Genomic DNA, 22206 nt, shown 5'->3' with positions numbered 1-22206 from the left:
CGAGACATCATGTACGATCTGTGGATCTGAAGGTCAGAGATTGTTGACAGGTGCGACGTCGAGCTGATTTCTATGCGGCTCTTCCAGATGAGGCTCCAATGTCGTCTAGGTATAATATATGCTGCGCCCTGCATGAGATGGTGAAAGATCCGTCGACTCCACCTCGGCCGGCCGATGTTAGCAACTTAGCAGCGCTGTGACCCTATGGCTAGCCTCGTATTTATCAGGCAGAATCTGCGGAGAGCCTTGGGGTCACCGCAAGTGGCAAACGCTGAGCTTCAGCCCGTGTAAGTCTGTCTGCACTCTTCTCCAGAATCCCGTTGATCTCAAGGTGACAGGTAGATTATCCGATTTCTCAGCATGTCTTCGGCACGGTCGTGTTCGTCTGCTATGACATGTGGCCAGCGGCCTCGATTTAGCCGTGCCCGGCCGTTGTTCAGAAAGCTATCACCAGGACGGGTAGACCTACGACTGCCAGCACTGCCTCCTCGGCGTACGCGAAAGGATATTCGGTGAAGATCCTGGCTCGCAAATCACGAGACAAGCTCTTAAGGCATCATCATGGACGTGCCGGCTGGTCATCAGCCGCATTGGTCGTTGACTGCTGAACAGGCCAGGCCGCATGCTAGGCCTGAAGAACATGGGCACTGGCTCCGGCAGCCACATCCACACCGGCAGAAATAGATCACATATACGACTAGCTTAGTCGATAATGGTCTCTACGAATGTGCATGAACGCCTTCGTTTGGTATGGCCTTCCCAACCTCCCGACGACGGCTTGCAAGTGGCACAGAGGAAGCCCAACTCTACACAGCTGTATTTGCCCCTAGTTCCGGGAATCGCCTGCCTAGTCGAGCGACAGAGGTGACATCTTCATGTAGCATCCGCTGCGCCTACTATGTCTGAGGCATACAGTGGCTTCCTGACAAAACACCTTTGCTGCACGAATGAGCATCCCAGCACTGGCCAAGATTGTCCGATCGCGGCCCTCTCAATCCAGGCAGAGCTGTATGTGGCCTATCAACATCACGACTACGCTACCTGTCGGATTCCTTGGGATTGAGCACCAACCAACATTCGTCATTGTTACCACACGTGCTGGTCACAAGTGCCTGTTTGACGATTCGCCCAATGCACTTGGTCAGGGCAATATTCAACGCCTCCTGGCCTGTGCGGGTGGGTAGGAGTTTGATCTCCCCTTGCCGGCGTCGATGCCATGCCATTAGTCCCCGCAATCGCTTTGGATAGAACAGGTGGCGCTAGTGTGGGTTAGAAGAGACAAGTGTTGATGGTCAGTTCTTTGGCTGGTCAACTCCTCGGTCTCCAGCTCCCGCATGTGCTCATCCGGTAATTGTGCACCAGTGAAAGATACCCCAAGCAAGCATTTGGTCGGACTCACAGTCGTTCACCTGCTCATGATCAAAGAAACACACCAAGTTCCAGATCTTGTTCCACAAGCTCGCGCCATCTCAGCCCTACCATAATTGGAGAGGCATACCAGGTAAATGATGCAATGTAACAACTCCGGCCGCTGCTGCCCTACATCGACTGGCGCCGTTGGGCCCATCTACCTGGATACCGGACGGTGGAGCACGTCGCCCTATACGTTCTCGACCATGCCAACATGCCTCCCACTCTACCTTTGGTGGCCTATCGATACGTTCCTGGGGCTGAACCTAATTGTCACGCCCCGACGTTATTCATCACACAAACCTAGGCCACACATTGACTGCCAATAACGTCATGAAGAACACTCTCTTCATGCCCGAGGACTCTCATGTCAATGTAAACTACATCACGAGCGAAGTTGCTCATGGAGCATCGTCATTTAGAGTGGCTGATGCATTATACATCCCGGGAGGTCCTTCATCATCCCCCACCTCACGACTGGTGTTGCTTCATTGTATCCCTTGAGGCCTGTATGCCTCACCTCGGCCGCCACCCTATCTGTGCTCGAGCAAATTCTGGTGTCTCAAAAGACCATCAGTGCGGTGCGCAGCGCCTCCGGAGGAATATGGCGAAGCAGCAGCATAGCTTTGGTCTCGCATCTGTTTAAAGACAGATCAACGCCTTCTTAACGCCTCAAATCACAACCCACTCAAGCTCTCAATCACTACAGTTTTATACCTCACTAGCAATATCACTTCTTTTGAATACATCATCACCATCTGAACAACATGGCCGACAACTCTCTCTCAGGCAGCCATATTCACAGGCATGATCTTCATGACCCGTTGACCTTTGGTCATTGTCAACAATCAACAACCGCCCGGCACGAATCCACTTCATCTTCCATGGACAGCACCGGTGTTGCTTCCGTGCTGCACACCGGTGTCGTCACGCTTCCCATCGGTGCCCTCTTCGGCGGAGATCATATGTCGGCTCCCAACAGCATCCCCGATCTCAACATGCAGTACAACCACGGGCCCGCTGCTACAGATGGAAATATAGTATGGTTCTGCTCGGAATGCTACGATGGACCTATCAGTGACTGGCAGAGCGTCTGTGTGAACTGTTCCCATCCGAAGTGCGGCGCGTGCAGAGTCGAAGAAACCTGCTAAACGTCCCCTTGCACTCGCACACCCTCGTCCTCCTCTACCGTCTACGTCGACAACCATTCACGACAACGTTATCACGAAGAGGTACTTCTACTGTCGCTCCTGCTCGAATCTGTGCAACACTCTCTTCTCCTGGATACTCTTTCTTTGCGTCATTTCTTGGGATCTCTCGCTACTGTCTGCTTTTTGTGCTTCTCAATCACTATACCACTTTTGTAGATCTTTTGGACTTTTGGAGCGTTTCGGCAAAGCATTGCTCACACGGCGCTGTTCGTTCTTGCAACAACATCATGTGGTCTGCCACGAGCATGACGCATACCACCCCGCACATTCGTTTTACGGATCTTGGTTTTGGAGTTTATTTGGATTTACACTTCGTTACTCAATAGAATTCTCTTCATCATTACTTGCTTCACTCTCATAATAACCTTGTCATTTTCCTGTCATGGCCGCATGCATCTTCCTGCAATAACGTTGAAGCGATGCGCCTCCATCGCTCGAAATGGGAACCGAGTGGTGAGCAAAAGCGCGAACTGCAGCACGCATACCAGATTCGGCTCCCCATCCCAGACTTGATTGCAGGAAAAGACGCAGGTACATTTGTTTCAGCATGAAGCACGACACCCCCAGCGAGAGATTTACAGGCCTCGCATACGAGAAATTCACTGCGACGGCGAATCATAGAATTGCTGCTTGAGAAACGCGCATGATTGGGCAAGTTTCATCATTTTTACCTTACTTCTGCCTAATGACAACATCCAGCATTCTTTTGTTCTTGCTTTTTCTCGGAGTGGCTTGCAGTACGGCGTTAGCGCAAGGCAGGAAGAGGGACCCCCTTGGCGCCCAGAGACGCCCGAGGACTGAGGGCACGAGGCTGGAACAACGTTTCTAGCAAGTTTACTCGAGCCCAATGTGCCTTTTCTGTCTGCCTTCTGCCTTAAAACTGCACCGCCACGCTTGATTCTGCTCGGTCACGCCCTTTGTTCCGGTATCCGACCGGCTTCCTGGCCTGCCTTGTTACTCCCCTTATGCCACCATGGACAGCTGCCGGTGCGTTCTCTCACTGCTCTCTCTCTCTCTTCATGGTCATGAGCGTGCTGTCTGACGTACGTTGACCGACGCTTGTGGAGCCAGTGGGTCTTTCTCGAAGGACCTGTCCTAGCGTTAAGGCGAACGTGAGGCACCAAAATGAGTACTGCAAGCAAAATTACGAGTGGCACGAGGGGAGGATAGAAGCAAGCTAATTGTAGGGCACGAAAGGGCGAGAGTGGCTCAGTCTCAGCCAGAAGAGATGAGGCCATAGCAGAGCGTCCTTCGAGGGACTCAGGATAGCAGGTAAAGATGCTATTTAGACCGCTCCTTCTCTCCTACCCTCATGAATACGTAGCATCGGAAGATTCTCAAGTTTCCTACAACCGCACAAGACGCTTTATCATTAGCGACCAGATTCATTCCTGTTTCACATTCTCCTCTAATCATCGCGATCACACAACAAGATGCCTGTATTCTGCTGCAATTGCGGAGATGGTCCTCACAACAACGATTTCGTCTCAGCATGCACCAACTGCAATCACTACCTCTGCAATCGTTGCCCGATCGCAACAGAGTACTATAGCTACAGCACCGCTGCCCCAGCCTCGGCTCCGCACTACCACGCTACGACCTCTGCCACTCACTCTAGTACGGCTAGGCTGTCGGACGTTCATCAAGACACTCCAGGAAACAACCCCAACATATGCTTTCCAGCGGGCGACGGCGGTCGCTACACCGAACATCCTCACAACCCAATATACCGATGGCAATGTTGCCAATGTTATGGGGAGAATAGTGTTGATAGAGACCTGGGTTGTGCATACTGCAGCAATCACTGGCGGTGTCAATGCTGCAGTGTCTGGGACAGTCAACAGAAGTAGAGGGTTGTGCGCTGATCGCGGGAAAGCAAACGATGGTGAGTGTGTGTGTCAGACATACCACATGACAAAGCTGACCATACCAGACTTAATTGGTTGATGGTAATTCCGAAGTTATTGAAGGGGTTTTGCGGGAGTTCATGTGTCATTCTTAGCTCAGCTTTTGATTTATTCCTTCCCATGGTCTAGTCTCGCCTGTATTCCATCGTTGTAGATACCCGGCATGCATCTCTTTATCTGACCTTGCTAGTCTAGTGCGATGTTCATGGCTTCAAGCATAGCGGTGATATCCTTGTGCATTCAAGCGTAGCAAGTCCAAGCAGTTATCATTCTTCTCAATCCAGCATGTTATGTATAGCGTTTCAATCTGAGCTTACTTTTGGTGATTTTGATATCAATCGTCTCCTGTGGTAAAGCCTTGAGGGGAACGTGTGTCAACTATGAGCTGCGCCCACTTTACACATCCGCCGCCTGAGGAGTTAGCTTTTGTCTGCAACAGAACCCGACATCATCTTCCGTAACACAAGATGGTACCCAAGGCATATTCCAACAAGTTGAGCGCACGTTGAAATAAGGAGGTAAGACATCGTGGGTGGCACAGTCAAGCTTATTGCTCCTGCCCGATTGCCGAGTTCTCTGCTGCGACTGGTTCGCCACTGCAATCTACTCCATGAATTGGGACCAGGGATGACACGCAGGAACGCCCCGTGCTAGAAGGCGGCGTTATGGGACGTAAGCCTGCGCGAATGCCATCTTTGCCTGTGCATCCAAGCTTGAGTACGAGTCGGCGTCGACAAAAATGATAATCAAATCTCCCCATCAACGCTTGAGTGACTTGCTCTTACCATTCCGCTCAGTTGCGCAAAAGAGAGGACGAGAGGCGGACTCGTGTTGCGCTTACGTGCGCGCGCATGCTCGGAGGATGGCTAGCAGGCCCTATTCCGCAGGGAGCGCCGCCCGGAATTTGACTATGTTTGCACAGCCATACCGCACTGCTCGGTCTTCGATTTCTGCCTTCTTCTAGTGATTCAATGGGCGAGAAGACATGATTCTTTCCTCCCGAGGTCGTCTGCAAGAGACATGTAGTCAGAATAGAGCCCTGCAGCCCATCTCTGCGCCCTCCAGGGCTGCCGTGCGGCTCTAGTTCGTAGCAGCGTTATGCCGGCTGATAATTTCGCGGGACAATCCGTCGTCATCGAGGAGGGCGCCGAGGATGCTTCAGGCCGTCTTTTCGGTGGTAGCCTAGATCTGCGGGGCTGCGTGAGAGGGCACCCCCTGTCATCCTCCGCGGACCGTGATCATGAGAACTTGTAGCTATTCTGCAGTGCCAACTTCGCATAGTTATCGTAGCTATACAGTCGCTAGCGATTGTTGTTTCACCTCTGTCCACAGCTGCGACATTATTTACACCAGCATCAGGACAGGGTTGCGCAGCCCCACTTACTCTATTGGGCAACGTGTTCGGACGTGCTCACGATTAAACAGACAGCTTTTGGCTCGCTACCAACGATAGTCAAGTATAGTTACAGCTCAACTTGTGAATAAAAGGGATGTTTTTTTGTACATAGTTAATAAGGGGTTGAGGTTGGAGCGGGTCAACCAAGTAATTAATCCTGCTCGCTGCCCGTGTAATCGCGGTCTGAGGCCAAGTCCGAGGTAAGCCGTCTACTAGGTATATATACTGTAAGCTGAATGACGTGGCTATATTAAACTAAGAAGGCTATCCTCGCTTACTTAATACATTTGCATCTAAAGTCGGCCCTACCTAGGTACAATGTCCACGAGGTTTTGAGCCAAGAAAGAGGTAATCCATCTATATATCTCAAGCTCTAGCCCACCGAGAGGCACCTTAGCATCCTCACCCAATATCTACCAACGCAAGCCATACCAACAGATTTCCTTCACCTCAACAATTCCCAAGATGCTTCGACAGTACCTCAGTTTTTTACTTGTAACTGCTATTACGGCTGCAACAGTTAATGCAGGGTGCTGTATTCTACCACAGAACCTAGGATGCACAGATAGTCCTCAGGGCAGTTGTGAAGCAGTTCGCGGGTCATGGAGGGAGTCTGCTTGCACTTCTTCATGCTAAACGTAAGCAGCCCAGCATTTTCTAGGATCCAAAATCTTACAGGCTTTATAGGCGGTCTTCAAGCAAGCTGAGCGACTGTATGCATTTGTTTGCAGTCGTAGTCATCCGCGAGATTACAAGCCGGCGAGCGGCACAAGCGGATCAAGGACGGGGCGGTGTCATCCATATCGGGCCTACATAGCGGGTATTCCAAGCTTGAGCCCGCGCCTAATCGAAATATGTTTGGTTTGCGAATCTACGCTATATGATTATCCCAGCGAGCGTCTAGCAACCATTTCTGCGCGTTCCGAAGCGGAGAGACGCATTCAGGAATGAACAAGTACCAATCACTAGTCTCGTTCGTGCCTAGACAATTCGTCACCTTGGTAGACTCGTAGTACTCTGGATAGAAGCCGGCGTATTCCCAGTCAATAATGCCGGTCACGCGACATTGCCCTCCTTCAAGCTTTACTATAATATTTTCAGGCCGAAGATCATTGTGGCTGAGGACATGCTTCTGTGATAGGGGCGGGCAAAGACTTCGGAGGAATTTGATGTAAATTGGGCTTCCGTAATGGGGATTAGAGAATTGCCAGTCGTCGAGATCTTCTGTAGTCCAAATAGGGTCGGTTGTGCGGCGAACATTTCTCCTCGCATCTTGACAACCTTCTCCTGCTACACCTCCAAGTGGCATGTTATCGGGACGGGTCAAAGACCGTACTTCGATGAATATATCGTTCAGCTGTGCTTGGACTGAGCGCTTAAGGCAGTCGTCTAGTTTTGGCCAGACTGCTTCGAGTGTCGTACCAGGCACAAGCGTCATAAAGACAAGGAAGAATCTACCAAGGCGTACAAGACCGAGTGGCCTTGGCGCAGGAATAGTGGGTTTGTGTTCCTCGAGGTATTGCAGGGTTGTGTATTCGGTCAAGTTGTCCATATTCGATATAATCTTGAGAGCAATACCAGGGCTGCACTTGAGAACAATCTCGTGTTTGCCAATCTTGGGCTTCCAGACAACTTCGCTCTGCTCAACCAATTTGTGGATACTGCGGGCAAGGGACGATTCGTCATGATCACTTTCGATAAGGCCTCGGACGGATTCAGAGAGCGGGAAAAGGACTGTGGCTGAGGTATATTCGTGAAGAAAATCTCGAATATCGTCAGGGAATGGCGAAGCATCCATCTTGCGAGGCGGCTTTGAAGGTGGCTCGTTCACAGAAAAAGCTGCAAGGCGTTAGATTTCGTATTAGAACTAAAGCACAGTAGTACGCAGCCCACGAACCATCGGACTTTCGATCAGCAAGCCGACTTGCATACGTAGAGGGGATTTTGGAAGCCAGATCTACTTCTGGATCCGCTTTTAACTCTCTTTGTAGCTTTCTCATAACCGTTTTATTCAACCACAAAGCCGAAGACTTGTCTATATCTGCTCTCTGACATTGAGGATGCATGCAGGCGGCGTCTGTGTCGTGAGGTGGACGATGCATAGCGTCTGCCCAGGTGTGTTGTGAGGTGAATAAAGATCCGTCTCAGCACAAGTTTGGTTAGGTGATTCGAAGTTCTCAGGTTGATAGCTGTCAAAGTCCTTGAGTTGTTTGCGGTCTCGGTCGAGCTGCGAGGTTCCAAGCCGGTACAAGCGGATAAAAGACGGGGCGATGCTATCCGCATCGGGCCTCGCAGGTGCTCCAAGCTTCGATCAACCACCTGGGCACAGCGCCAACCCTTTCGTTATCTGCGCGTATCCATCACTCAAACATCAATTCCGCAATGTCGCTGTCTGTGCTTTCCTGGCAAAGCTGCGATCTTCAGGAGTCGGCGCCGTTTGAAAATTGACGGTATCGCATGCCTGCGGGTCAGGAAGAAGACTCGGACACTGTCAAGCCGACAATGTAGCCGCAGCTAGTCAGTATCCACCTGGGCATCGCTCTCGATGATCAGGTGACTCCGGGCATGGTCCGGAACAGCCTGGCGAGAGGCGCATTGGCTTTCGTCAGCCATATAGGTTGAGTAATACAGAAGCGGGGTATCCTACCACTATGCTTGGTAACGTTCTTCTTTCGAGCAAACACCCACGCGACGCGTGCATCCGCCAAGAAGCCTCACATGTCCCATCGGGACTATACGTTGGTCCTGGCTTCCTCAACATCAATATTATCATTGAGCTGACCATCCCGACTGTATGGCAAACACGCTAGCGAGTCGAGCATCACAGCCTCGTCTCCTCTACAGTTACATTGCGCAACCGCATTTCTATAGCGATCACCATCATCCAGACCGCCAAAATACCCCGGATGGGCCCATTTCCATCGCGTTCACGAGATCGAGTCGTCGAAGTATCCACACCAATAACGACCTGGTGAAGGGCGTTGTCCACGTCAAATCACAAACCAAGGTCAAATACGTCACCATAAGCTTTATTGGCAAAACGACATGTCGCATCGCGAGCGAGCGCAATCCTGCAAACCAGCATGTCTCTGAATTCGAGCTCTTCTGTCAAGAGCAAACATTATCGAAGAGGGCAACGCCCAGCGCGACCTGTCCCCCATCGCGAGTAGAGTACCCCTTCGAATTTCGATTTCCAGAAGCAGTACCAAATGCTACGAAGCTGCAAAAGGATGCGCCATTCAGGCCAGATGCTCTGTTTGAGCACGAGGGTGGTCATCCTCTTCCACCGTCGCTATGGTGGAACGAGAGCACGATATGTAACGAATACTTTCTGAGAGCGCAGTTCGTCACGGAGCAAGCTTCATTCACACTTAGTCCTGTTGTTGTGCAGCAACTCCGCTTTAGCCCGTCCGTTCCGGAGCAAGGTCTTTCGCCTACAGCTGCTCTTGTACCAGCACCACCAATACGTTTTGAGCGTAGATCGAGACCATCAACTCCAGATCCATCTAAGGAGCGGCGTAACTCGTTGCGACGGCTCAAGTCGGGCTTACGAGGCGGTACTAAGGAAGAGGAGATATCTTCGACGTCGCTGTTAGTACTCAGTGCACCCCCAGAGTATCGCGTTGGTGCTGCCAGCACGATCAAGCTATCACTGCAAGCAACGCTAAGCGACGGCGATACACAGCCAGCACCCGTGTATCTTCGTGGCATCCGCGCGCAAGCAATCACACACATCAACTTCCGAGTCCCGCTAGCATCTGCCCCAAATGGAGAGATACGGAAAGAGAGCGTCGAAAAGTTCGACCTCTTCAATCAGCGATACAGTAAACCTGGAATAGAACTCACTTTGGATACCATCTTGGAGGGTTTTGAGATCAACAAGATTGTGCCTCCCACATTCAAAACATACGGTGTCGCACTTCACTATGACGTCAAGTATGACCTTTTGCTCGAATGCGCGGGCAAAGAGTCGGAGCATGAGATTGATGTCGATAACGTGGTCATCGAGCCGATGACAAGGCCTGGTGGGCATCTTGGGCCGCCGGATGAGATGCCGCCAGTAAGCGGCTCGGATGAGAGCTTCATATTGGAGGAAATGCTTCGGGATAGTGAGCCTGTAGCGGAACAACCACCGCCCTATTACAGATAGAAGATACAGCTATCGCAATCATTGGTGCTGCGTAACCTCTTCGATCATTCGTGACAACATGGACTGTGAATGTGAGCAAGACAGCGTGCAGTCCGCACTTGCTGGCAACTAACACGTAGCAAGCAACAAAGATAAACGGCACCAATTTGGAGGTCTCTTTTTTCCCAATCTAGAGGCGCGTATAACATAACTCTGATTATCTCGAAGACAGCACATATTACCGAAATTGTTCACACTCAACTCTTGCAGCCCACCAAACCCCCAAATACCTACAACGCATCTACCCCAATATATCCACACGCACTACATTACCTCAGCCACGCTACATTCCCCGAAGATGCCCCCGAATCCAGGTCTATACATCTGCCCCTGCGGTATGAACGCGGGCGTCTGGCTCGTTGCCGGCGCCAGTAAATGCTCAATGTGCGGTTGGTCATGGGGTATGTACGAAGCCGCTCGTATAGCGGAGGAGAAGAGGAAGGATCGACAATACACAGAAGAATGTGGAGATCAGGAAAAGTGAAAGCCATGTGCAACGCCTTGTTGATGTGGGTATGAGTGCGCAGCTTTCGGAGGACACGAAGTTGGAAGGAACATCGAGAGTTTGTGTCTCAATTTTTCTTGGATAAAGCTCTGGTCGCCCCGTGGGTGAGATATCCTCACCAACGTATGAATCGATGCAAACGCCCAGACTATTGAATGCATGAGTCCGTATGAGAGCTTATGTACTTCACACATGGCTTAAGGTGACTATCTTACACTGACAAGACTCCTCCAACATGTGGCGCACTCACTATCTCGGGTGTATAAATGCTGGAATACTAACATGCTTGTCTTTCTACACCAAACACATACTCTCAGGAATCCCAACATATCATCGATTCGATCGATAATACACAGCAGGCATCACCAACTGCAACATCCGCAGTTTCAGGGACAGCGATACACACTCCCTCGCCGAGAATCCAGGTATCACATCGAGAAAGCCAGCCGCGTCAAACTCGAATACGACTTGCGCTACTATGGCAGTCTTTCCAGAAAACCACGATAACCTCACCGTCAATTGTAAAGGAAAAGAACAAGATGCTTGCAGCTACAGCCAGAATCAGTGTCAGATTTTACCAAAGAAAGAGTCATGCCAGCACGACGGATGTGTCAAGACACTTACGACTCACGATAAAAGGAACGTGAAGGAGGGCGAAAAGCAGGAAGAAGGAGAAAGGCAGGACGATGGGAAGAACTCAGGAGACTGACGCGAAAGAGAGAGACGCCGAACTCCCCTGAGGAGGCCGAGGCCAGGCTGTGTCGGAAATCTTTTGTGTTTCAATCCGGCTGAGCGCGGCAAAGTTTCACATCATTTGGCGATGCATTGAAGTGATAGCAGTGGAAAGTTTTTGTCTCGGAAGGTCATCGGTGAATACTGGGCTCAATGTGTGCATTAGAAAATAGATCTATTCATCTCTCGACATTCTCAAATCCAGTAGAGGAAAAGCGCATGTGTGACCACACATGCAGCACCCTTCACCTCGCCCAAGCAATAAGAAAGAGAAAAAGGATATCACATAACCAGACCCAACGCTCCTACGTATATCTGTAACATCTCAAGGCTTCACACAAGCAACCATGAGCTTCTCGTAATCGCCGCGCGTCTCTCCTTCTATCCTCTTAACCAAGTCCTTCTTGTAAACCTGCTTGTACGCGTTGCTAACGGCGTTCATAAAGTTCCTGTCCCAGTGGCAGCGGACGACGCGTTGTACGAGAATCTCGTCCTTGGTACCTAGACCAGCCATCGATTCTTCTAGACGGACGGCTTCGGCCTCGGGTCGGTTGGTGGCACGGTGGATAAGCAGACGAAGTGCGTCCTCCATGTGGCCTGAGAAAGCAGACTTGATGACACTGTCGAGGGACTTGTGGAAGCGCTGTTGGTAAGAGTTCGCCATGGCTTTGAGCTGCGCGTCGTTTTTGCTGGTGAGGATCTGGCAAACTTGAGGAACGTTCTTGCTAGCAAAGCCACCCATGCCGGCTTGGAGATCGGTGACAGCCTGCTCGATTTCTTGTGGGTTGACTGGGTATGAGTCTTCTGCGCGACGAGCCGAGATGATCATATCGTACATCTGTTCAGTTCCGGCACTGAGATCGCCTTGGAGGTCTTTCTGTAGTGGCCGTTGGAAGAGTTCTTGGTACTTCTGCTTGATGGCGTTGATGTCGGCGTTGCTTCGGCCGATAAGGATGTCGTCCAAGATGACCTCCTTTGTACCCATGCCCTTCATTGCTTCCATGAGGTTGTAGCAGTCGGACACCAGAGGGCCGCGTGCGATTTCGACAAGTCCTTTCGCGAAATAGCCACTGGTCTCTTTTTCGAGATCCTGGACCATGTTTCGCATCAGGCGCTGGTCGTATTGCGCCCGAATGGTACCAATCTGAATAGGGTCCCGCTTCGCCAATATCGCGATGAGCGCCTTCTCATCGGTTCCGAATCCCTTCATTGCTTTACGGATAGCTTCAACATCTTTGCTGACGTCGATGTTGGCTACCTGCATGGGACCGTAGCCGAGGGAAGCCTGAGTTGGTGGCCCACCGAAACCCCCTGGCGCTCCGAACTGGCCTTGGGGAGGTGGAGCGCCGAATTGACCCTGTGGTGGGGGCGCACCGTATTGGCCTGGGGGTGGTTGCTGCCCAAACTGGCCTGGCGGAGGACCGGGTGGTGGTTGATACTGTCCTTGGGGTGGTTGTTGGCCGTATTGTCCTGGAGGTGGTGCGCCATACTGTCCTGGAGGTGGTTGCTGTCCATACTGACCCGGAGGTGGCTGTTGTTGGTATTGTCCAGGTGCGCCATAGCCCTGTTGCGGGGGAGGAGCTCCATACTGGCCCTGAGGCGGGCCGCCATACTGATTCGGCGGCGGCGCACCATATTGACCTTGCGGTGGTTGCTGGCCGTAGCCTTGTTGAGGTGGGTAACCTCCGTACTGTTGGTTCTGCATTGGTGGCGGTTGTTGATAGCCTTGCTGTGGAGGTTGTTGATACTGTTGATGCTGACCGTAGCCTTGTGGCGGCGGGGCTTCTGTAAGATATTAGTACAAGATCAGGTTCCAGTGCCAAGTATTGCAAGCCATGAAGGATGCAATGATCGCCGGGCTGTGAAGAGAGGGCCTCAACTTACGGCCCGGATACGGCTGCTGATAACCGCCTGGTTGGTTGTAGTTGTAGGACATGTCCAGCTGTAATTTAGGCAGGGTAATACAGGAATAAGCTCTAGAAGTAGGTAAGACCGATGTGCGACCCAGATAATAGGGCAAGTGGTATGGAGGGAAGAGGGGAAAATACCGACTGCCTGCTAATGAACGGTTTGCACCAAAGGTTACCGTGGCTGAGTCGTATAGCTCAGCCCTGCCAGTGGTGGGGTAGGGTCAAGAATTAGTTTGGCTCATGACGAAGAATGCTCCTTGGCGTTGTCAGCCATCGGGTTTAGTGGCGCGAATGCGAACACCTTCTGCCGCGTGGTTGGTACGGTGGGTAAGGCGGCCACTGCCCAACGCTACCTAATCGAGTCGTTGCCTGTGGCGATGCACGCTCAGAAGACATATCGCAACAGCACAGCCTCAGAGTTGTAAGGATGCGCACTAGATTGTGGCTACATTGCAACGATGATATATTCGAGATAAGGTTGTGGCGTAGCTGTGATGACTTACGTATAAAGAGACTCACTCCGCGAAAACAGTTTACGTACGCTGCGCCTTGGCAAGTCACTCGGACCTCACGATCTATCTTCGCAAGAAGAACAGCGTAATACAGTATGTGTGGTACGCGCCTGCCCGCATCATCATGATCGCGCAAAAGACCGCGTTAACTTGTGGGCCTTTTCTCGCACGAAATGCTGCATCATACCCCCATTCGAGAATCGTCTATGTTTTGTAACTCGTGCGTATCATGAAGAAAGACGATAGATGATGCGATAATGCGCGATGGCCTCCTCGGCCGCTGGCGCTGGCGCTGTGCCAAGCTTATGTCACAATCCCAAGCTTCGATATGATCGGCAACCCTCTTTCTTCTCCACCAACAACATCTCTTCGCTGCACACCATCTTGAATCACTAACGCCAGGCACCCCAACGTTAATCCCAACCCGCCGGTGAACTTTCGGCCAAGACACTGACATCATAGCATGCGGCGCACGTAGCCCCTCATGTTTTCGCCATCGATTGCACATCACGAGTATGCCTTGGCAGTCGGAAGCGATCTTTGGTGAGCACTAATTGGTGGGGAGCATCATCGGAACACATTAGTTCACCGGGAACGACTTAGCACGTGCAGGTGCACATAAAATCGGGGTGAGAAGAGGACCGATGGAGACGCATGATGGAAGTATAATAGAGCCAAGCCAGGCGATCAATCGCTGGAGTATGTTGACATAAATTGGGTTTGTTAACACGACATATTCGAGCCGCGACCAACTTCTTTCAAACAACCAACTTACCCGCTATCACCCCGAATCCTGTGATAGACGGGACATAGCCAGCCGCATACGCCATCCAGCATCGCCGATCACCAACCCTGAAACAGGGCACTTGCCGCGAGGCTACTTCCAGCACATCACGGATAAGAGAGCCAGAGATATAAACGAGAGCAGACGGTGCATGAAACGGTCGCCCTATCAGCCCGTCTACCATCCACAAAACACCACGATGTCGTCCTACGACTCTGCCAGATCGGGATACCAACTCCATGCGCAATACGCACAGCAACAACCACCCTATCCCACCACACCGGGAGCACCTCAACCACCGCAACCAACAAACTACTTCCCACCGATCCCCGAACAACAACCCATCTACTCCTCCTCCCCAACATCGCCTTACAACAGCGGCGCAGCAATGCCACAACCACACATGCCAACCCACCGCCGCACCTCCTCCTCCTCCTCCTACAACAGCCAACGCCCCACGCACCTCCAACCCACGCCCTCCCAAGCAATTCCAATCCGCCAACCAGACCCACACTCCTACCAATACCAGCATCCCTCTCAATTAGCCCACGCCTCATACCCACCACCCGTCACCTACGCGCCGCAAGCACCACCCATCTACGCGCGCTCCTCATCGCAGCAAAGCCACTACTCGCACCACAGCACGCACGCACACAACGCGCATGCGTATGCGGACGGAGAGGACAAGTACGAGGACGAGCATCATAGACATCATGATCAGCATTATGGGGAGCTGGATCCGGAGACGGAGAGGGAGTATAAGAGGAGGTATGCCAAAGAGAAGGAGGTGGAGAGGAGGCCGACATTGGGTGGGAGTGTACTGAGTATGATAGGGAAAGTCGGAGGGTTGCTTGGGAGTGAGAGACGGTGATGCTCAAGGGCGGTGATGGGTGTGGATGTTGCTGGTTTGGAAGTGATACCCCGTGGATGTTTTCCTATGTCTTGTTTTTTCTTGGTGATATGTGTACGATAGTGGAAAGCGCCCGATAGACGCTACGATATGACGAATTAATGCATGGATGATTTGAAAGGGTACTTGATCTTAGTTCGTATTGCAATATGTATAATAGGTAGTGCTGCTGAAATGGTCCCCTCTGAACGCCTCTCGCTTAATAAAGAGGAAGAAACGCTGTCGCACGCCGAGTAGTAATGCAGCCGGTGAAACGTCAAAACAGAAACTTTTCGTACTTCAGCGCTTGAAGCCGATATTGAAGTGTTGGCCCTACCCAACAAGTTTTCCATGCCCATGTTCTCGCCACTTTCCTTGCCAACATCGAGGTGGCAGATAGGTTGCGATACCGACGCCCCAGCTGCAGCTCGCTGCAGAGAGTGTACGCAAGCCGGTGGCTTGTAAACCTCCGAGGATGTGGTGCCTCGTGCGCGACCCGACACGGTATCATCCGGCCTGTCGCGTCGCCTTCTGCCGTCCATTCCTTTCCCGACCCGGTATAATATGCACTATATGCGTATACGATTGTGTAGTGGGAGAGATCGGTACAGGCGATTCGCGTTGGTGATTCGTTCAGCTGAAGGTCTCGCCAATGTGACGCTCGCTTTCGGGTTTCCAGGTGCCTGTTACTAGTTAGTATTGAGGGAACCAGGGACTCGAAACGGGTGTAATGGAAGGATGCTTGCGGCCCGACGTATCGTTCCGCGTGGTACCGTGCAGCGTAGCACGGCACTCACAAGGGGCGATAAGAAAAGATTATCACGTACCTTCGAAATTGTGCTTGACAAAAGCCATTGGGTCGTCATCCTCGCCAGCGCCCATGGTCTTAATGCCGGGGCTGAAACTGGTGATAGGCAGCACAATGACGTCGCCAACCTTCTTGGGCGCCTTCATGCCAGTGAAGTTTTCCCATGTAATGTTGCCCTTGCTCGTGCTCATGTCAAAGTAGTCGGGGTTGTTGAAGTAGTTGAAGATGGTGTCGGTCCAGACGGCGGGCCCAGTGAACTCAATTATGCCCTTGTAGTCCTTGCTGAGTTTACCGGCGCGCTTGCGGTCGAGTGTCTCCTGTGTGATGTTTGCGACAACATCTACAAGGACAGGGTGGCCGGGTTTCGACTGGATGGTCCACTGGCAGAACTGAACGCGACGAGAGTACCACTGAGCCCAGTCTGGACGATCTGGGTCAGCCTCAATACCAATGACCATTCCGTAGCTATTTGCAGGCACATCAGAGGGTATCCAGTCCGACGCAGGCTTCAGTGCCGAAGTGTCAATATCCGAGTAGATGCCGCCACGAGCGAGAAGAATCAGATAGCGGAAGAAGTCGGCTTTGAGGACAGGCACGGGGAGGGCGTTGTAGGCTTCGATAACCTCGGGCACGGAGGAGTAGAGGTGTCTGATCAGGTGTACCGCGACATCGTCGGTGATAACCTCGTGAACGAAGGACGGGTGGTGGATGCTCCAGCTGGCCTCTGGCTCGCGGAACATCTCGTCAAACTGACCCTGCGCCGGTGTGTACTTCCACGTCTGCCAGATGTATGCGGGAGTCTTCGCGTCGACGTCGTAGGGGAACTGGTACTCGAGCTGGTCCTTGAGCGGGCGCTCTCTCAGCTCGTCCATGCTGATCTGGGTTTTGGGCTTCTTGGGCGCGGGCGCATCGGGAGTGTCAAAGGTCTTGTCTGCCTTTTCGGTTGCCTTTTGCGCCTCTTTCGACTGCTGCTCCTTGGCCTTTGTGCGTTCTCTGTCTGCCGGGTTCACCCAAGCGGTGGGTCGGGGCATTTCCTTTGCATTGCGGAAGTTGGGGGTTGTGCTACCGTGGTGCTGCGACTTGAAGATGAAGAATAGCGTTAGACAGGCCAGGGAAAGCACGAGGGCCTTCTTGAAGGTAAGCATGGTGGCGGGCGCGGTTGAAGAGCCAGGCGAATAATGAGGAGGGGCGTCCTCGGTGGTGGAAACGGCGGGCACAGGTGGAACTCGATAGGGCCTAGGTGGGAAGATATACTATCAAAGCAGACGCCCTGGCTGGGTTTGGGGGTACAGAGGGAAAGCCGGCTCGCTGCTTCGGGCAGTCTTGACCTCGCGGGTGAAGGGGCTAGTGGTTGCGGTCGTGAGAAGGAAATGAGAGGTGGAACGCGCAATTCACGGACACGAGGGAGGAACGAACGACATGGAGAACGGTGAAAGACGTCGAGGCTACTGAGTGCATGGGCGGCGGCGGCGATACCACGGGCTTTTTGAAAGAACCTCGAAAGGGCCAAAGCCAAGCAGGGGGTCTGCGAGTTTCACGTTCGCAGGCGCGCTAAGTGGCTAGCGTGCCTGTCGCCGGCGAATGTTCCATGGCCGACTCAACATGGCGGCAAAGCTTGTTCCGAATCAGTTGGCGCACCGAGTCGCTTGCTGTGATAACCCTGGTTGAATTACGACGCTGGGACGATCTCTCACGCACTTCCCACGCCTCTCGTGCATGCCGGGTGGAGAGCCTGGGAATGACAGGTATACCTCTTCGCTCCTCGTCAGCCTCGAGTCCCCACGCCCACCTTGGCTGCGACGACGCGAATGCATGGCAACGGCGATGAACGCCTCTTTCAGACTATCTGAGAATGCATCGCCTTCTAGATTGCCATGGTGGCACTACGATGGTTACACCCATCACTCCCCCAACGCTTGCTCTGGCCCGTCTTCGATTCATTGTCGCGTTGACGCGCGTTGGCTCCAGGCTCGGAAGGAGCTAGGTGAAACGCCGCGTCCTACCTCTTAGAGCGTAGCCCTCCCGCGTCATCGTGTCCAGCTGCTGCCGCTCCAACATCGTTGGCTGGCCGCCTTCCAGACAGCTGCAGCTGCAGCACTGAACTCCCGGTTGCTCTGGGACCTATCTGCCTAAGCTCATCGACTACAGCACGCTTCTGCGCTTGCCACGCTTACTGGTCGAAGTCTCGAACTGCCTCTTATCGCGACGATGAAGCCGCAGCTTCCTCATCCATCGCAACGTCATCGACACTCTATCTCGGATCCGCCCTCCCCGCCCACGCGGCTTGGTATACTGGCAATGCCCCGCCATTGATCCGAGTATTGCAATTCCTCCGACTTGCGACCACGCGCAGAGTGAGAAGGGCAGCTGCCATCCTACAAGACGCGGCTATGTTTCATATTGAGCGACAAGACCGCTGCGTATACGAGTCTGCTGCAAGATCTCCAGGAATAGACAGCCCCACGAATAGCATGCTGATCTGACAGTACCCTGCACCATCTACACTATACGGATAGCTTGCCATCGTCTATCTTACAAACTAACATGTCTCCATCTCATGAAGAACGGTCCGACGGCTTTACGATTCACTCTCGATCGTAGAGTCTTGCACCAAGGCATGACGACAGTACTCGATGGCGATCCAACGGGATCCCTGGAATAACGGCTGCGCAAAAGTAACAACGCAAAGTATGTTGCTTTGCAACACTGTCAATGCCCACTAAACCTCCGACCCTTAGTCTTCTACACTAACCCCGCGATTACTCTTCACACCCCAAATTCATCTTCGGTCACTCGCTATCCGTACGCGTCAGCTTCTTGACCTCCAACTCTTGTCAGCGCAAAACGTTACAGTCTCACGTGTCATAGTTTCAGATACCCGCCGCCGGGAACAACCTTCAACCGAAACGCACCCGTTTCTCGGCTAGGCACACCCGCGCTCAGGTTGGAAAAGCAAACAGCCGCGCGCACCACTGCCGTTGATGCCGTGCAGGGCTGACGGTTTCTGAGGCGGGAGAAGCAAAACACAACGTCTGGGGCTAACCGTGCCTGAAACTAGAATGTCTTGTGCTTCGGGACGTCAAGGTCCAGACTGGTAATGTTGATGAACGGTGTTTTTGTCTTGCTACAAATAGCTCGACTTCACATATAGCTGGGCGATCTTAAGGCTTCGCATAGAATGCGAAGATTAGTATCCACGTTCAGATTCGTATCGGTACAATGATCCACCGCCTACTCCGCTGCCTATGAATAGCATCACTGGCTGTGTAGAGCTATCTTTATCAGCACTCCCCAGCTCCAGTCTTCGTATCGCTCACTCCAAGATCACGATTATCAGTTATGATCTCACCAAGCAATAAGTCTTATCAAGTAGCGCTATGCTTACACGGCTGCACGTACCCATCCATATCCCTACCTAACGTACCTGCGTTAGCGAGTTGGGTAGTACAAAAAGTGGATATGCGGTTTTCATTAGCCTCATCTTGGGGATACGAGAAGTATCGTACAGTAGTTTCTCAACAAACACATCGATCATGGGTAAAAGGGGTTCAGGAGAATCAAAGTGTTGAATTGTTCCACTGATTTCTGCTTCGGACTAATGGTATGGGGCATGTCCAGCACGAGTCGCACGGTAGTTACCTTGGAACTCCCATACACCGGGTCTCGACGTTGGACTTAGCGATTTAGTCTGCAAAGCATCTGTCCAGTTCCTCGCTCATACAGCTTTCTCATCGGAGCCTCCCCATCCGAAATCGATCCGGCACCAGAATCCTTCTCCTCGTTTGCGCACGCCCTGGATTTCCATTCCAACCAGTCTGGCCACTTTCTCTCTGTTTACCCATTCCGAGACCGCATGGCCAGTCTCATTTGGATTCAACCGCCATGCTTCTTTGTCCCTGTTGTCTCTGAGCCAGCGCAGCAATTGCACGGGCACGATACCCGCGGGCATATTCTGCAGACTCTGGTTATCGCTCGGGATCCAACCTTGGAAGAAGTTGATGTATGTTATGCGCCGCCACGCATCGTTCCAATCTGGGCCTGGAATACCGTTCTGCGTGCTCCATTCTTCTGTGTTTCCGTTTATGTCTGTTGGCGTGCGACCGGGGTGCGACGTGAGGGCTTTGACCCAGTTGCAGCCTTCTAGGTCGAGCCATTGTAGCGAGTATGTGTCTTTTGAGAAGCGGCGGAGGATGTTAGTAGCTTCGTGCCAGTCGTCGTCGAGATCGGAGTAGAAGTGTGAACCGCCTAGTGATACGCTCGTGTGTTTTGATATCATGGATGTGGTGTTCGCGTTGGGTGTCATCGAGGGCCGTGGCCAGTGCGCGAGCGAAAGATGTGTGATCTTGTTGAGGTTGGGCGAGATACGAAGTAGGTCGGGCCATGAAGCCCATTGTCCAGGTTTCGCAAGGGAAAGTCGGCTCAGGTTGCTGAAGTATGGGGTTTGGAGCTTCATTGCTGGTACCAAGGGTGCAGCTGGACTCTCTTGTATTTCCTCTTCCCACGAGTCGGCGACATCGTCCGTTACGCGGAGCGAAGCGAGATCTGTTGTTATGGAACTGGCACTGGGACGCTTGACGCATTTTCCAAGATCGGTAATCTTGAAGTGTTCGCTCAACAGTCCGCTGAGGTCGAGGAATTGGACTTCGTCCCAACCAGCTGTGCCAGTCCCCTCTTCATCCTGGAACAGAATCTTGAGCGACTTGAAGTCCAAACCCTTCTGCCCGTATAGTGTGAGATAGCTCAGTAGCGCTTCTTTCAGCGATATTGGTAGCGATGGAATGTAGTGTTGTTCGTACTCGGAGAGCTCCTCCCAGTGTTGCGCAAACGTCCGGAGACATTGGTGGACGAGGCTTCGCGGCGGTGGTAGGCGCTGTTATGAGTAAGAAGCCTGATTCGTTAAGCCTGGAAGACCAGATATACTAGCCACGCCACCTCGGTCAAGAGAACAATTGGACATCCGGGTGCCTTCAGCAAGATGAAAGCATGCTAAGTAGACGATCCAACGTTGATGTAGGCTCCCGGGTATGTCCAGATTTCCCTTTGACCGGGGTGACGCTCTGGGGAGCATCATACCTTTAATTCCTCGTTTGTGACTCTGGCCAGCGTGGCAAACCTCACGGCGCCCTTTTCCGACTCAGCCTTCTTCTTCCTCATATATGCTGGCGCATGCCGACTCGCCTGCAACCAGCTTGTAGGTGCCGCGGGGCCTGGTGGGGGTCTCACGCCACCCATGACCCTCCGCGTCCTTGTGTTCGCCTTTGGTTTGGGAGCATTAACTTCGGGTATGTGCAGGATGCGCCGCAGTTCTGGCGGGACGGTACGACTGCTTACTACCGAAGTGAGCTCATCGCGCTGTTCGGGCGTTGCTCTCGGAGCTTGTTCGCGACGCAGCTGCTGGATGCGCTGATTGACGGTTTGGGGTTCAGACGCCGAGGATGAGGATGCGGGGGAGCGTGAACTCTGCAGCGAGGGGTGAACGTAGGACGGTTTTGCTGTTGTATACGAGGGTGCGTGCTTCTTGGGCATGGCACCGAGCGACGGTTGCTGCTGCTGCGCGTGGAGCCGGAAGCTACCTGGTGCTGGCACTGGTACGCTATATGAGTGACTCGAGGGTAAGCGGGGATCAAGGCTGGTGAGTCAAACGGCTATGACTGGATCAAAGAAAGGGCTGAGTGCTACAAGCCCTGGAAGAATGTTCACAAAGCAGCGACGATGGGATGGTGACTCAATGCGCTGCATCGCATCAGATGCGGCCATGTTCCGGAGCTCGTCATCGCGCCACTTCGGTTGTGGCGCGCGCCAACACGCCTGCGCACGTGTTAGAGCGACTATTGATTTTGACCCGTCAACTGTCGGAAGGATTGTTCGTCCCGTATGCTAGAAAGTGGGAAGGAACCGAGCGATCATATAGACCATCGGCAATCTAATCGTGAATATCGTGAACCAACGGTAT

General features: G+C 52.5%; 5 protein-coding genes across 5 annotated transcripts; 1 reads left to right on the top strand and 4 right to left on the bottom strand.

Annotated features, from left to right (window-relative positions):
* Nucleotides 1–6795: 6795 nt before the first annotated feature.
* J4E93_006254 (uncharacterized protein) lies at nucleotides 6796–7722 on the bottom strand (the record flags this gene model as incomplete). The annotated part of the gene is made up of 1 exon (XM_049344171.1): nucleotides 6796–7722. The coding sequence occupies one exon, from the start codon at nucleotides 7720–7722 to the stop codon at nucleotides 6796–6798; it is 927 nt and encodes a 308-aa protein (XP_049198606.1).
* Nucleotides 7723–8718: 996 nt separating this feature from the next.
* Nucleotides 8719–10074, top strand: J4E93_006253 (uncharacterized protein; the record flags this gene model as incomplete). The annotated part of the gene is made up of 1 exon (XM_049344170.1): nucleotides 8719–10074. The coding sequence occupies one exon, from the start codon at nucleotides 8719–8721 to the stop codon at nucleotides 10072–10074; it is 1356 nt and encodes a 451-aa protein (XP_049198605.1).
* A 1601-nt stretch (nucleotides 10075–11675) lies between these two features.
* Nucleotides 11676–13055, bottom strand: J4E93_006252 (uncharacterized protein; the record flags this gene model as incomplete). Its single annotated transcript, XM_049344169.1, has 1 exon — nucleotides 11676–13055. The coding sequence occupies one exon, from the start codon at nucleotides 13053–13055 to the stop codon at nucleotides 11676–11678; it is 1380 nt and encodes a 459-aa protein (XP_049198604.1).
* A 3023-nt stretch (nucleotides 13056–16078) lies between these two features.
* J4E93_006251 (uncharacterized protein) lies at nucleotides 16079–17398 on the bottom strand (the record flags this gene model as incomplete). The annotated part of the gene is made up of 2 exons (XM_049344168.1): nucleotides 16079–16128; nucleotides 16273–17398. The coding sequence occupies 2 exons, from the start codon at nucleotides 17396–17398 to the stop codon at nucleotides 16079–16081; spliced, it is 1176 nt and encodes a 391-aa protein (XP_049198603.1).
* Nucleotides 17399–19968: 2570 nt separating this feature from the next.
* On the bottom strand, nucleotides 19969–21779 carry J4E93_006250 (uncharacterized protein; the record flags this gene model as incomplete). Its single annotated transcript, XM_049344167.1, has 2 exons — nucleotides 19969–21123; nucleotides 21327–21779. 2 exons carry the CDS (start codon nucleotides 21777–21779, stop codon nucleotides 19969–19971), a joined length of 1608 nt encoding a protein of 535 aa, XP_049198602.1.
* Between the last annotated feature and the right edge of the window lie 427 nt (nucleotides 21780–22206).

This window comes from Alternaria ventricosa (genome assembly GCF_023758065.1).
Source record: "Alternaria ventricosa strain BMP 2768 chromosome Unknown scaffold_10, whole genome shotgun sequence".
NCBI classification, from domain to species: domain Eukaryota; kingdom Fungi; phylum Ascomycota; class Dothideomycetes; order Pleosporales; family Pleosporaceae; genus Alternaria; species Alternaria ventricosa.
This window is presented reverse-complemented; position numbering and strand designations above follow the sequence as displayed.